The sequence below is a fragment of the Salmo salar genome, chromosome 18 (genome assembly GCF_965601325.2).
Source record: "Salmo salar chromosome 18, fSalSal1, whole genome shotgun sequence".
NCBI classification, from domain to species: domain Eukaryota; kingdom Metazoa; phylum Chordata; class Actinopteri; order Salmoniformes; family Salmonidae; genus Salmo; species Salmo salar.
In genome coordinates, this window is record NC_138308.1 from 62,773,513 (window position 1) to 62,789,572 (window position 16,060).

The 16,060-nt window shown below is 42.5% G+C and overlaps 1 protein-coding gene across 1 annotated transcript in view; it reads right to left on the reverse strand.

Moving 5' to 3' along the window:
• The window catches only part of LOC106577463 (ectonucleoside triphosphate diphosphohydrolase 1), a 40,193-nt gene extending 24,965 nt beyond the window's left edge, over nucleotides 1-15,228 (reverse strand). The window contains exon 1 of the mRNA XM_045701251.2: nucleotides 14,885-15,228. Within this exon, the coding sequence (XP_045557207.1) occupies nucleotides 14,885-14,900 (16 nt within the window). The 5' untranslated portion in view covers nucleotides 14,901-15,228. The remainder of the gene's footprint in view (nucleotides 1-14,884) is intronic.
• Nucleotides 15,229-16,060: the final 832 nt, after the last annotated feature.

Sequence of the window (16,060 nt, forward strand, 5' to 3'; positions counted from 1 at the left end):
TGCTTTTTGTGAATGTTTATCGTGAGTAATTTAGTAAAATGTTAGCGAATTCCCCGGAAGTTTGCGGGGGGTATGCTAGTTCTGAACGTCACATGCTAATGTAAAAAGCTGGTTTTTGATATAAATATGAACTTGATTGAACAAAACATGCATGTATTGTATAACATAATGTCCTAGGGTTGTCATCTGATGAAGATCATCAAAGGTGAGTGCTGCATTTAGCTGTCTTCTGGGTTTTTGTGACATTATATGCTGGCTTGAAAAATGGGTGTCTGATTATTTCTGGCTTGGTACTCTGCTGACATAATCTAATGTTTTGCTTTCGTTGTAAAGCCTTTTTGAAATCGGACAGTGTGGTTAGATTAACGAGAGTCTTGTCTTTAAATAGCTGTAAAATAGTCATATGTTTGAGAAATTGAAGTAATAGGATTTTTAACGTTTTGAAAATCGCGCCACAGGCTGCCAGTGGCTGTTACGTAGGTGGGACGCAAGCGTCCCACCTAGCCCATAGAGGTTAAAGGGCACAGAAATGAAATTTTCTGAAGTATCTATTGTCCGAAAGTTTTGGTTGCACACATGTAAATTCTCTGGATAAGAAATGTATTGAAAAACCCAAGGTAAACCTGATACACAAAATGTTTGAAATGTCTTTAAATAATGTTGGAGGTACAGGGAAAGAAAAGGGAAAGAAACACTCACTTAATGGGGTTGAATAACCTCTGACCTCTTCTGACTTTCTGGTGAGGCCTGATCACCCTCACTAGAAAGGCTGGTGAGGCCTGATCACCCTCACTAGAAAGGCTAAAGACATTGGGTGAGATTTAAATATAATGTGTAAACAATAATAATAATTAGGAAGAAGTTTATAATTTATCAATAGTCCTATGCGTTATTCAGAACAAGAGGACACAGAGAGAGAGCTGCCCCTGAATGAGAGACACCTGTCTCTAGTCTATTTCACTATTTCTTGAATTACCTTATGGGATACAATTATTTTAAGATTAAGTTATCAAGGGTTGTAATTGTAATTTTATTTGTTATTTTGATTTAACCGGCGGTGTTGATTTTTTTGGACGCATGAATCACGATGTGAGTCATGTGTCAAAAGGGAAGAAGTGTATTGCTGTTGTTTTGTAGTTTTGTTTTTGTCTTGTTTGTTTTGTTTTGCTTCAACACAAATGTCACCAGATTGGGTCTGCTGGATGGTGGGGATTTCTCCCTCAGGATTAGCCCTCTGACTCCCTGACCTGGAACTGCGGTGAGATCGCCAAGTTGATAGGGGAGTAGAAGCCAATTTGAAAAAATGGCTTCAGCTGTGTGTTGTTATTCTCTTTGACATTTGTCTTAAACATTTGAAATAAGACTATTGGTAGAAGTAATCATTTGTCATACAGTGAATAGTTTGTCTGGATTTCCTGAATCAGAAATGCTCTAAACTAAACTGTTGTTCTGGTCTGTCCTCTCGGGAGGTTATGGGGAAGGTGACCACAGATGGTATCTAGATGCACGGAAGGATAATTCAACCAAGAACAGTATGAGCCTCACCCCCTCTAACCGGCTGAAGTCATGGCGAAAATGGCATTCACTATGGTCCTTCACCACTTCTACCGTGAGACCTGAGTCTGAGCCAGAAACCTGTACACAGCATCCAGTCGAAGCTATCATCTGCCTTTTCTGTCATGCCTTTTCTCTCAGGATTGCGACATGAGTCCACGTGGAGTGAGCATGGGGAGAGATCCCATCCAAACTACACTCGTGCTGCTGGTGTACTGGTAGGAAAATGGACAAGACATAATGGACTGTAAAGGATGGTGGCGGCTCAGGTGAGAGATTATTCCCCAGATCGGGACATAATCCCGATCTGAAATCGGGACATTATCAAGGGCCATCCACTTTGAATATGTGCCATTGGGAAGTCCAACTGAAAATGAAGAAAGGGCGGAAGAATGAGTGCCGGGAATCAGGGGGGTGGTCAACTGTGCCCGTAATTGATTTAGGCTTGTCCAAAATGGTTTATTTGGGGTAACAGGTTGATTGTGGAGATCTGCACACTGCGAAATGTTTAGTAATTTAGACCAAAAATGCATTGAGGTATTGATCTGTCATTAACTTGCCTCTTGGGACCACAGCTCCATCTGATCTGCCATTAACATGCCTCTTGGGACCACAGCTCCATCTGATCTGTCATTAACATGCCTCTTGGGACCACAGCTCCAGCTGATCTGTCATTAACATGCCTCTTGGGACCACAGCTCCATCTGATCTGTCATTAACATGCCTCTTGGGACCACAGCTCCATCTGATCTTCATTGTGTAATGAAGAACATGTGGATTGGATGAAGCTAAGGTCTAAGTTAAACCCTTCTACTGGTTTTTTGGTACCTATAGACCTATTAAAACAACCTGAGTCTACAGATCCCTTGAGTGTATTTTAGATTGTACGACCCAGAGTGAAGGGTTTGAAAGGATGAAGTGTCTGGTTTTCTGTGTTGATTTCTCTTACTTTAATTGGAGAATCTCCTTTTGATAGAAGCTATAATCTAATGCTTACCTTAAATGTAATTATAATTACCACAGATTGATAAGAAGAGGGCATCTGAAGGAAAATGTTATGTTTGTCTTTTTCTAATAACCATATCAACTGGGTTCATGCAAGTGACTGATTGATCGTACCTGGGAGGAATCCTCACTATCAGTATAAGCAATTTGGCAGTATGCCCAGAACATGGGCAGAATGAGAGGAATAGAGAGAGAGAGGATAGAGAAAGAGAGGATAGAGGGAGGATAGAGGGAGGATAGAGAAAGAGAGGAATAGAGAGAGGAATAGAGGGAGGAGGATAGAGAGAGGGATAGAGAGAGGAATAGAGAGAGGAATAGAGAGAGGAGGATAGAGAGAGGAATAGAGAGAGGGATAGAGAGAGGGATAGAGAGGTATAGAGAGAGGAATAGAAAGAGGAATAGAAAGAGGAGGATAGAGAGAGGAATAGAGAGGTAGAGAGAGGAATAGAGAGAGGTAGAGAGAGAGAGAGGGATAGAGAGAGCTAGAGGGAGGAGGATAGAGAGAGGAATAGAGAGAGGAATAGAGAGAGGGATAGAGAGAGGGATAGAGAGAGGAATAGAGAAAGGAATAGAGAGAGGGATAGAGAGAGGAATAGAGGAAGGATAGAGAGAGGGATAGAGAGAGAGGTACAGAGAGAGGTACAGAGAGAGGTATAGAGAGAGAGGTACAGAGAGAGGTACAGAGAGAGGTATAGAGAGAGGATAGAGAGAGGGATAGAAAGAAAGGGAAAGAAGAGAGAGGGGGAGAAATGGAGAGAGGGAGAGAGAAAGGGAGGGAGAGAGAGAGAGGGAGAGAGAGGGGGAGAGGGAGAAAGAGGGTGAGAGGGTGAGAGGGAGAGCGAAAGGGAGAGAGAGGGTGAGAGGGAGAGAGAGGGTGAGAGAGAAAGGGAGAGAGAGAGAGAAAGGGAGAGGGAGCGAGAGGGAGGGAGAGAGAGGGAGCGAGAGAGAGAGAGAGAAAGGGAGAGAGAGAGAGAGAGAGAGAGAGAGAGAGAAAGGGAGAGAGAGAGAGAGAGAGAGAGAGAAAGGGAGAGAGGGAGAGAGAGAGAGAGCTAACAGTTAACTATGTGGGGGAGAGAGGGAGAGAGGGAGAGAGAGAGAGCTAACAGTTAACTATGTGGGGGAGAGAGGGAGAAAGAGAGCTAACAGTTTACTATGTGGGGGGGAGAAAGAGAGAGCTAACAGTTAACTATGTGGGGGAGAGAGGGAGAGAGAGAGCTAACAGTTAACTATGTGGGGAGAGAGGGAGAGAGAGAGCTAACAGTTAACTATGTGGGGGAGAGAGAGAGAGCTAACAGTTAACTATGTGGGGGAGAGAGGGAGAGAGGGAGGGAGAGAGAGCTAACAGTTAACTATATGGGGGAGAGAGGGAGAGAGAGAGCTAACAGTTAACTGTGTGGTAGAGAGAGAGAGAGGGGGAGAGAGAGAGCTAACAGTTAACTGTGTGGGGGAGAAAGGGGGAGAGAGAGAGAGAGAGAGAGAGAGAGAGAGAGAGAGAGAGAGCTAACAGTTAACTGTGTGGGGGAGAGGGAGAGAGGGAGAGAGAGAGCTAACAGTTAACTATGTGGGGGAGAGAGGGAGAGAGAGCTAAAAGTTAACTATGTGGGGGAGAGAGGGAGAGAGAGAGAAAGGGAGAGAGAGAGAGCTAACAGTTAACTATGTGGGAGAGAGAGAGAGCTAACAGTTAACTGTGTGGGGGAGAGAGGGAGAGAGGGAGCTAACAGTTAACTATGTGAGGGAGAGAGAGAGAGAGAGAGAGAGAAAGGGAGAGAGGGAGAGAGTGAGAGAGAGAGAGAGAGGGAGAGAGAGAGAGAGCTAACAGTTAACTATATGGGATAGAGAGGGAGAGAGGGAGAGAGAGCTAACAGTTAACTGTGTGGGGGAGAGAGGGCTAACAGTTAACTGTGATATGATTGATCTTTTCTAGAACCAGGAGGTTGGTCCATCTAAAAAGAACAGAGTTGCAGCCCTGTGTGTGTGTTTGTATCTCAGCGCCTCTTCGTCTGAAATGCACTGAGTTTGGCATTTCCTCTCCAAGCCCGGGCAGTGCAGGCTGTCGGCATGGAAACCAGCTGAAGTGTGTGTGTGTGTGTCAAACCCTGAAAGGGGCTAATTAGGGGGAACCAATGTCTGGCTCTAAGCAACATGTGTGTTTGTGTTTGAGGAAGAGGAAGTTGGGACTCCATTCGTTAGTTGTTTATGTTGGAGTGTGATTGGTCAGGCAGTTTGAGAAATCATCATTGTTACCGTTTGGAATTCCCTGTGTGTGTGTGTGTGTGTGTGTGTGTGTGTGTGTGTGTGTGTGTGTGTGTGTGTGTGTGTGTGTGTGTGTGTGTGTGTGTGTGTGTGTGTGTGTGTGTGTGTGTGTGTGTGTGTGTGTGTGTGTGTGTGTGTCAGAGGGAGTGTGAGCTTACTACACACACACACACACAAAGACAAAACACACACTTACAATATCTTAGTGTTCCATTCTCTTATAAGGTTCTAGCCTGTCTTCCTGCAGTATATCAGCCTTAGATCCCATGTGGGTTAGCCTGTCTTCCTGCTGTTTTTCTGTCAGCCTTAGACCTCATGTGGGTTAGCCTGTCTTCCTGCTGTAGTTCTGTCAGCCTTAGATCCCATGTGGGTTAGCATGTCTTCCTGCAGTATATCAGCCTTAGACCCCATGTGGGTTAGCCTGTCTTCCTGCTATAGTTCTGTCAGCCTTAGACCCCTTGTGGGTTAGCCTGTCTTCCTGCAGTATATCAGCCTTAGACCCCATGTGGGTTAGCCTGTCTTCCTGCAGTATATCAGCCTTAGATCCCATGTGGGTTAGCCTGTCTTCCTGCTGTTGTTCTGTCAGCCTTCGATCCCATGTGGGTTAGCCTGTCTTCCTGCTGTAGTTCTGTCAGCCTTAGATCCCATGTGGGTTAGCCTGTCTTCCTGCCTGTTCCTGCTCACACACAAGCTTGCGCAGGTACCACACACACACGCAAACAGACACACACACTCACTCACACACACGCAAACAGACACACACACACTCACACACACACACATCCACACACACGCAGGCAAGGCACACACACTCACCCACCCCCGTATCTTTTCCGTTAAAGTTGCCTTCACGTTAAGACAGTTGCACCAAATATTTTAAGGTTAATTTCCCCCTTAAATTATGTTACAAAAAATGCCCATGAGGTCCCTTAACTGCTTCATTCAGTATGGATATCAATGTGAACAGCATTTTTGTGGAGGTGAATATTGCTTTCCTACTGCTCCTACTGCTTTGCTTTGTCTTGGCCAGGTCGCAGTTGTAAATGAGAACTTGTTCTCAACTAGCCTACCTGGTTAAATAAAGGTGAAATAAAAAAATAAAAAAATAATAATTCATATGCCCTCGTTGCTAAAGCAAAACTGAAACCACCTAGCTAGTTAGCTAGCGAACTAAACGATGGAAAGTGGTAGTTTTAGTCTAGGTTGAAGATAGGGACAGGAACAGTGACCAGTCGTTTGTTGTTCTGGGTCTGGACTCCAGCACTTTGGGTCTGAAATGCTACAATGAATATGAGGTGAACAAGCAGACTAGCAGCTTTAACCTGAGTCTGTTTTCAACCCCGTCGGGGGAACCGTTCATACATGTTCCTGTACACAGTCCCCCAAATTCAGTTATACATGTATTAAAGTAGTAAACAGTTAAGTATTTGGTCCCATATCCATAGCATGTAATGACTACATGATGAGTGAGAACGTTACAGAGGCATAAATATCATACCCCCCAATAATGCTAACCTCCCCGTTATGGTAATGGTGAGAGGTTAGCATGTCTTGGAGGTATGATATAAAATGCTAACCTCCCCTGTTATTGTAATGGTGAGAGGTTAGCATGTTTTAGGGGTATGATATAAAATGCTAACCTCCCCTGTTATTGTAATGGTGAGAGGTTAGCATGTTTTAGGGGTATGATATAAAATGCTAACCTCCCCTGTTATTGTAATGGTGAGAGATTAGCATGTCTTGGTGGTATGATATAGAATGCTAACCTCCCCTGTTATTGTAATGTGAGAGGTTAGCATGTCTTGGGGGTATTATATAAAATGCTAACCTGCCCTGTTATTGTAATGGTGAGAGTTTAGCATGTCTTGGGGGTATGATTTAAAATGCTAACCTCCCCTGTTATTGTAATGGTGAGAGGTAAGGATGTTTAGGGGTTTGATATAAAATGCTAACCTCCCCTGTTATTGTAATGGTGAGAGGTTAGAATGTTTTAGGGGTATGATATAAAATGCTAACCTCCCCTGTTATTGTAAAGGTGAGAGGTTAGCATGTTTTAGGGGTATGATATAAAATGCTAACCTCCCCTGTTATTGTAATGGTGAGAGGTTAGCATGTTTTTGGGGTATGATATAAAATGCTAACCTCCCCTGTTATTGTAATGGTGAGAGGATAGCATGTTTTAGGGGTATGATAAAAAATGCTAACCTCCCCTGTTATTGTAATGGTGAGAGGTTAGCATGTTTTAGGGGTATGATATAAAATGCTAACCTCCCCTGTTATTGTAATGGTGAGAGATTAGCATGTCTTGGTGGTATGATATAGAATGCTAACCTCCCCTGTTATTGTAATGGTGAGAGGTTAGCATGTTTTAAGGGTATGATATAAATTGCTAACCTCCCCTGTTATTGTAATGTGAGAGGTTAGCATGTCTTGGGGGTATTATATAAAATGCTAACCTGCCCTGTTATTGTAATGGTGAGAGTTTAGCATGTCTTGGGGGTATGATTTAAAATGCTAACCTCCCCTGTTATTGTAATGGTGAGAGGTAAGCATGTTTAGGGGTATGATATAAAATGCTAAACTCCCCTGTTATTGTAATGGTGAGAGGTAAGGATGTTTAGGGGTCTGATATAAAATGCTAACCTCCCCTGTTATTGTAATGGTGAGAGGTTAGCATGTTTTAGGGGTATGATATAAAATGCTAACCTCCCCTGTTATTGTAATGGTGAGAGGTTAGCATGTTTTAGGGGTATGATATAAAATGCTAACCTCCCCTGTTATTGTAATGGTGAGAGGTTAGCATGTTTTAGGGGTATGATAAAAAATGCTAACCTCCCCTGTTATTGTAATGGTGAGAGGTTACAATGTTTTATGGGTATGATATAAAATGCTAACCTCCCCTGTTATTGTAATGGTGAGAGGTAAGCATGTTTAGGGGTATGATATAAAATGCTAAACTCCCCTGTTATTGTAATGGTGAGAGGTAAGGATGTTTAGGGGTATGATAAAAAATGCTAACCTCCCCTGTTATTGTAATGGTGAGAGGTTAGCATGTTTTAGGGGTATGATATAAAAATGCTAACCTCCCCTGTTATTGTAATGGTGAGAGATTAGCATGTCTTGGTGGCATGATATAGAATGCTAACCTCCCCTGTTATTGTAATGGTGAGAGGTTAGCATGTTTTAAGGGCATGATATAAATTGCTAACCTCCCCTGTTATTGTAATGTGAGAGGTTAGCATGTCTTGGGGGTATTATATAAAAAGCTAACCTGCCCTGTTATTGTAATGGTGAGAGTTTAGCATGTTTTAGGGGTATGATATAAAAATGCTAACCTCCCCTGTTATTGTAATGGTGAGAGATTAGCATGTCTTGGTGGTATGATATAGAATGCTAACCTCCCCTGTTATTGTAATGGTGAGAGGTTAGCATGTTTTAAGGGCATGATATAAATTGCTAACCTCCCCTGTTATTGTAATGTGAGAGGTTAGCATGTCTTGGGGGTATTATATAAAATGCTAACCTGCCCTGTTATTGTAATGGTGAGAGTTTAGCATGTTTTAGGGGTATGATATAAAATGCTAACCTCCCCTGTTATTGTAATGGTGAGAGGTTAGCATGTTTAGGGGTATGATATAAAATGCTAAACACCCCTGTTATTGTAATGGTGAGAGGTTAGCATGTTTTAGGGGTATGATATAAAATGCTAAACACCCCTGTTATTGTAATGGTGAGAGGATAGCATGTTTTAGGGGTATGATAAAAATGCTAACCTCCCCTGTTATTGTAATGGTGAGAGATTAGCATGTCTTGGTGGTATGATATAGAATGCTAACCTCCCCTGTTATTGTAATGGTGAGAGGTTAGCATGTTTTAAGGGTATGATATAAATTGCTAACCTCCCCTGTTATTGTAATGTGAGAGGTTAGCATGTCTTGGGGGTATTATATAAAATTCTACCCTGCCCTGTTATTGTAATGGTGAGAGTTTAGCATGTCTTGGGGGTATGATTTAAAATGCTAACCTCCCCTGTTATTGTAATGGTGATAGGTTAGCATGTTTTAGGGGTATGATATAAAATGCTAACCTCCCCTGTTATTGTAATGGTGAGAGGTTAGCATGTTTAGGGGTATGATATAAATTTCTAACCTCCCCTGTTATTGTAATGGTGAGAGGTTAGCATGTTTTAGGGGTATGATATAAAATGCTAACCTCCCCTGTTATTGTAATGGTGAGAGGTTAGCATGTTTAGGGGTATGATATAAAATGCTAAACACCCCTGTTATTGTAATGGTGAGAAGTTAGCATGTTTTAGGGGTATGATATAAAATGCTAACCTCCCCTGTTATTGTAATGGTGAGAGGTTAGCATGTTTAGGGGTATGATATAAAATGCTAAACACCCCTGTTATTGTAATGGTGAGAGGTTAGCATGTTTTAGGGGTATGATATAAAATGCTAACCTCCCCTGTTATTGTAATGGTGAGAGGTTAGCATGTTTTAGGGGTGTGATATAAAATGCTAACCTCCCCTGTTATTGTAATGGTGAGAGGTTAGCATGTTTAGGGGTATGATATGAAATGCTAACCTCCCCTGTTATTGTAATGGTGAGAGATTAGCATGTCTTGGTGGTATGATATAGAATGCTAACCTGCCCTGTTATTGTAATGGTGAGAGGTTAGCATGTTTTAAGGGTATGATATAAATTGCTAACCTCCCCTGTTATTGTAATGTGAGAGGTTAGCATGTCTTGGGGGTATTATATAAAATGCTAACCTGCCCTGTTATTGTAATGGTGAGAGTTTAGCATGTCTTGGGGGTATGATTTAAAATGCTAACCTCCCCTGTAATTGTAATGGTGAGAGGTAAGCATGTTTAGGGGTATGATATAAAATGCTAAACTCCCCTGTTATTGTAATGGTGAGAGGTAAGGATGTTTAGGGGTATGATATAAAATGCTAACCTCCCCTGTTATTGTAATGGTGAGAGGTTAGCATGTTTTTGGGGTATGATATAAAATGCTAACCTCCCCTGTCATTGTAATGGTGAGAGGTTAGCATGTTTAGGGGTATGATATAAAATGCTAACCTCCCCTGTTATTGTAATGGTGAGAGGTTAGCATGTTTTAGGGGTATGATATAAAATGCTAACCTCCCCTGTTATTGTAATGGTGAGAGGTTAGCATGTTTTAGGGGTATGATATAAAATGCTAACCTCCCCTGTTATTGTAATGGTGAGAGGTTAGCATGTTTAGGGGTATGATATAAAATGCTAAACACCCCTGTTATTGTAATGGTGAGAGGTTAGCATGTTTTAGGGGTATGATATAAAATGCTAACCTCCCCTGTTATTGTAATGGTGAGAGATTAGCATGTCTTGGTGGTATGATATAGAATGCTAACCTCCCCTGTTATTGTAATGGTGAGAGGTTAGCATGTTTTAAGGGTATGATATAAATTGCTAACCTCCCCTGTTATTGTAATGTGAGAGGTTAGCATGTCTTGGGGGTATTATATAAAATGCTAACCTGCCCTGTTATTGTAATGGTGAGAGTTTAGCATGTCTTGGGGGTATGATTTAAAATGCTAACCTCCCCTGTTATTGTAATGGTGAGAGGTTAGCATGTTTTAGGGGTATGATATAAAATGCTAACCTCCCCTGTTATTGTAATGGTGAGAGGTTAGCATGTTTAGGGGTATGATATAAAATGCTAAACACCTCTGTTATTGTAATGGTGAGAGGTTAGCATGTTTTAGGGGTATGATATAAAATGCTAACCTCCCCTGTTATTGTAATGGTGAGAGATTAGCATGTCTTGGTGGTATGATATAGAATGCTAACCTCCCCTGTTATTGTAATGGTGAGAGGTTAGCATGTTTTAAGGGTATGATATAAATTGCTAACCTCCCCTGTTATTGTAATGTGGGAGGTTAGCATGTCTTGGGGGTATTATATAAAATGCTAACCTGCCCTGTTATTGTAATGGTGAGAGTTTAGCATGTCTTGGGGGTATGATTTAAAATGCTAACCTCCCCTGTGTTTGTAATGGTTAGAGGTTAGCATGTTTTAGGGGTATGATATAAAATGCTAACCTCCCCCGTTATTGTAATGTGGGAGGTTAGCATGTCTTGGGGGTATTATATAAAATGCTAACCTGCCCTGTTATTGTAATGGTGAGAGTTTAGCATGTCTTGGGGGTATGATTTAAAATGCTAACCTCCCCTGTTATTGTAATGGTGAGAGGTAAGCATGTTTAGGGGTATGATATAAAATGCTAAACTCCCCTGTTATTGTAATGGTGAGAGGTAAGGATGTTTTAGGGGTATGATATAAAATGCTAACCTCCCCTGTTATTGTAAAGGTGAGAGGTTAGCATGTTTTAGGGGTATGATATAAAATGCTAACCTCCCCTGTTATTGTAATGGTGAGAGGTTAGCATGTTTTTGGGGTATGATATAAAATGCTAACCTCCCCTGTTATTGTAATGGTGAGAGGTTAGCATGTTTTAGGGGTATGATATAGAATGCTAACCTCCCCTGTGTTTGTAATGGTTAGAGGTTAGCATGTTTTAGGGGTATGATATAAAATGCTAACCTCCCCCGTTATTGTAATGGTGAGAGAATAGCAAGTCTTGGTGGTATGATATAGAATGCTAACCTCCCCCGTTATTGTAATGGTGAGAGTTTAGCATGTCTTGGGGGTATGATTTAAAATGCTAACCTCCCCTGTTATTGTAATGGTGAGAGGTTAGCATGTTTTAGGGGTATGATATAAAATGCCAACCTCCCCTGTTATTCTAATGGTGAGAGGTTAGCATGTTTTAAGGGTATGATATAAATTGCTAACCTCCCCTGTTATTGTAATGTGAGAGGTTAGCATGTCTTGGGGGTATTATATAAAATGCTAACCTGCCCTGTTATTGTAATGGTGAGAGTTTAGTATGTCTTGGGGGTATGATTTAAAATGCTAACCTCCCCTGTTATTGTAAATACACTGTGGATGGTGTATCAATAACCCCCCCTGTATATAGCCTCCACATTGACTCTGTACCGGTACCCCCTGTATATAGCCTCCACATTGACTCTGTACCGGTACCCCCTGTATATAGCCTCCACATTGACTCTGTACCGGTACCCCCTGTATATAGCCTCCACATTAACTCTGTACCGTAACATCCTGTATATAGCCTCCACATTGACTCTGTACTGTAATACCCTGTATATAGCCTCCACATTGACTCTGTACCGGGACCCCCTGTATATAGTCTCCACATTGACTCTGTACCGGTACCCCCTGTATATAGCCTCCACATTGACTCTGTACTGGTACCCCTGTATATAGCCTCCACATTGACTCTGTACTGTAATACCCTGTATATAGCCTCCACATTGACTCTGTACCGGGACCCCCTGTATATAGTCTCCACATTGACTCTGTACCGGTACCCCCTGTATATAGCCTCCACATTTACTCTGTACTGGTACCCCTGTATATAGCCTCCACATTGACTCTGTACTGGTACCCCCTGTATATAGCCTCCACATTGACTCTGTACCAGTAACACCCTGTATATAGCCTCCACATTGACTCTGTAGGGTAACACCCTGTATATAGCCTCCACATTGACTCTGTACCGGTACCCCCTGTATATAGCCTCCACATTGACTCTGTACCGGTACACCCTGTATATAGCCTCCACATTGACTCTGTACCGGTACACCCTGTATATAGCCTCCACATTGACTCTGTACCGGTACACCCTGTATATAGCCTCCACATTGACTCTGTACCGGTACCCCCTGTATATAGCCTCCACATTGACTCTGTACCAGTACACCCTGTATATAGCCTCCACATTGACTTTGTTGATTAACACCCTGTATATAGTCTCCACATTGTCTCTGTACCGGTACCCCCTGTATATAGCCTCCACATTGACTCTGTTGCGTAACACCCTGTATATAGTCTCCACATTGACTCTGTACCGGTACCCCCTGTATATGGCCTCCACATTGACTCTGTACCGGTACCCCCTGTATATAGCCTCCACATTGACTCTGTACCGGTACACCCTGTATATAGCCTCCACATTGACTCTGTACCGGTACCCCCTGTATATAGTCTCCACATTAACTCTGTACCAGGACCCTCTGTATATAGCCTCCACATTGACTCTGTGTCGGTCGGTACCCCCTGTATATAGTCTCCACATTAACTCTGTACCGGTACCCCCTGTATATGGCCTCCACATTAACTCTGTACCGGTACCCCCTGTATATGGCCTCCACATTGACTCTGTACCGGTACCCCCTGTATATAGCCACCACATTGACTCTGTACCGGTACCCCCTGTATATAGTCTCCACATTAACTCTGTACCGGTACCCCCCTGTATATAGCCTCACTATTGTTATTTTATTTCTGCTCTTTAATTACTTGTACTTTTATTTCCATAATAAATACAAATACATCAAATTCCACTGTTGTCTAACCCTTCCACTGTTCTCTGAGACTGAACACCCTTAAAAGAATGCTGAACCTAAAGAAACTAACCTCAACCCTCACAGATGGTCTCTCATCTAGTCACTTCCTGTTAAAACAGGACACTCTGACTGACATGACTCAGCAACAGGAAGTTGGCTTCCTCTTTGAGAAAGCAAAGCATTATGGGAGCTTGGAGGACAGACATCATACCACACATACTAACCTAAAACGATCCTCAAATCTCTGAAGCCCCTTAGAACTAACACCTAACCCTAACACAAAACCAGACACTGAACCTAACTCTACATTCATTAGAACCCTCAGGCACCTGCTGTAGAACACTCAGACACTATTTAGAACATTCTGCGATGATTTGGAACATTCAGACACTATTTAGAACATTCAGACACTATTTAGAACATTCACACACTATTTAAAACATTCAGACTGTATTTAGAACATTCAGACTGTATTTAGAACATTCAGACTGTATTTAGAACATTCAGACACTATTTAGAACATTCAGACTGTATTTAGAACATTCAGACTGTATTTAGAACATTCAGACACTATTTAGAACATTCAGACACTATTTAGAACATTCAGACACTATTTAGAACATTCAGACACTATTTAGAACATTCAGACACCATTTAGAACATTCAGACACCATTTAGAACATTCAGACACCATTTAGAACAGTCAGACACCATTTAGAACAGTCAGACACTATTTAGAACATTCAGACACTATTTACAACATTCAGACACTATTTAGAACATTCAGACACTATTTAGAACATTCAGACTGTATTTAGAACATTCAGACACTATTTAGAACATTCAGACACTATTTAGAACATTCAGACACTATTTAGAACATTCAGACACTATTTAGAATATTCATACTGTATTTAGAACATTCAGACACTATTTAGAACATTCAGACACTATTTAGAACATTCAGACACTATTTAGAACATTCAGACACTATTTAGAATATTCATACTGTATTTAGAATATTCATACTGTATTTAGAATATTCATACTGTATTTAGAACATTCAGACACCATTTAGAACATTCAGACACCATTTAGAACATTCAGACACCATTTAGAACAGTCAGACACTATTTAGAACAGTCAGACACTATTTAGAACAGTCAGACACTATTTAGAACAGTCAGACACTATTTAGAACATTCAGACACTATTTAGAATATTCAGACTGTATTTAGAACATTCAGACACTATTTAGAATATTCAGACTGTATTTAGAACATTCAGACACTATTTAGAATATTCAGACTGTATTTAGAACATTCAGACACTATTTAGAACATTCAGACACTATTTAGAACATTCAGGGACCATTTAGAACATTCCGACACTATTTAGAATATTCAGGGACCATTTAGAACATTCAGGGACTATTTAGAACAGTGTCCTGCGTTCCATTGACCTTTACTGCATCAATTGTAATGTTGTCACGGTAATGTCACACCAAAGGAAGTGGTGTGTGTGTGTGTGTGTGTGTGTGTGTGTGTGTGTGTGTGTGTGTGTGTGTGTCAGGCAGAGCTGTAATCCTACCTCTCTGTTCAGCCATGGTCTGTATCGCTTAGCAGTGATATAATAGTCTTTCTATTCTCTCTCCCTCTCCCCTCTTGCTCTCTATAACCTTCCCCCCCTCTCTCTCTCCCCTCTTCTCTCTGACACACAAACGGCTCTCTTTGCTCTCTTTCTTTCTTCCTTCCTTCCTTTCCTCTCTCCTCTCTCTCTCTTCTCCTCCCTTTCTCTCCCCTCCTTCCCTACCTCGCTCTCTTTAACACACACTGCTCTCTCCTCCACCCTTACGCTGCACCTCTATCTATCAACAGGCTCTATATTAGAACAAGCTGCCAGCCTCCTCTCTCTACCCTCCTCCCCCTCTCTCTACCCCCTCTCTCTTCTCTCCTCCCTCTTCCCTCCTCCCCTTCTCTCTACCCTCCTCCCCCTCACTTTTCTCTCCTCCCGCTCCGACCTCTCAACACTCCCTCCTCTCTCTTCTCTCCTCCCCTCCCCCCTCTCTCTACCCTCCTCTCTTCCCTCCTCCCCCTCTCTCTACCCTCCCCCCTCTCTCTACCCTCCTCCCCCTCCAACCTCTCAACACTCCCTCCTCTCTTCTCTCCTCCCCTCTCCCCTCTCTGTTCTCTCCTCCCCTCTCCTCTCTTTTCTCTCCTCCCACTCCAACCTCAACACTCCCCCCTCTCTCTTTTCTCCTCACCTCCCTCTTCTCTTCTCTCCTCCCACTCCAATCTCACCTCAACACTCCCCCTTTCTCTTCCTCCTCCTCCTCCTCCTCTCTTCCCTCCTCCTCTTCTCTCTTCCCTCCCCTCTCCTCTCTCTTCTCTCTTCCCACTCCAACTTCTCAACACTCTCCCCTCTCTTCTCCCCTCTCTTTTCCCTCCTCACCCTCTCTACCCTCCTCTCCCTCTCTTCCCTCCTCCCCCTCTCTCTTCTCTCCTCCCACTCCAACCTCACTTTAACACTCCCTCTACCCTCCTCCCCTTCGCTCTTCTCTCCTCCCCCCTCTCTACCCTCTTCCCCCTCTCTCTTCCCTTATCCCCCTCTCTCTTCTCTCCCCTCCTCCAACCACCCCTCAACACACCCTCCTCTCTGTTCCTCTCTCTGGATTCAAGGAGGGCTGGGTACATCTAAATGTGTGTGTGTTGGTGTATGTGTGTGTGTTTGTGTACATATAGAGTGGGGGGAAAAAGTATTTGATCC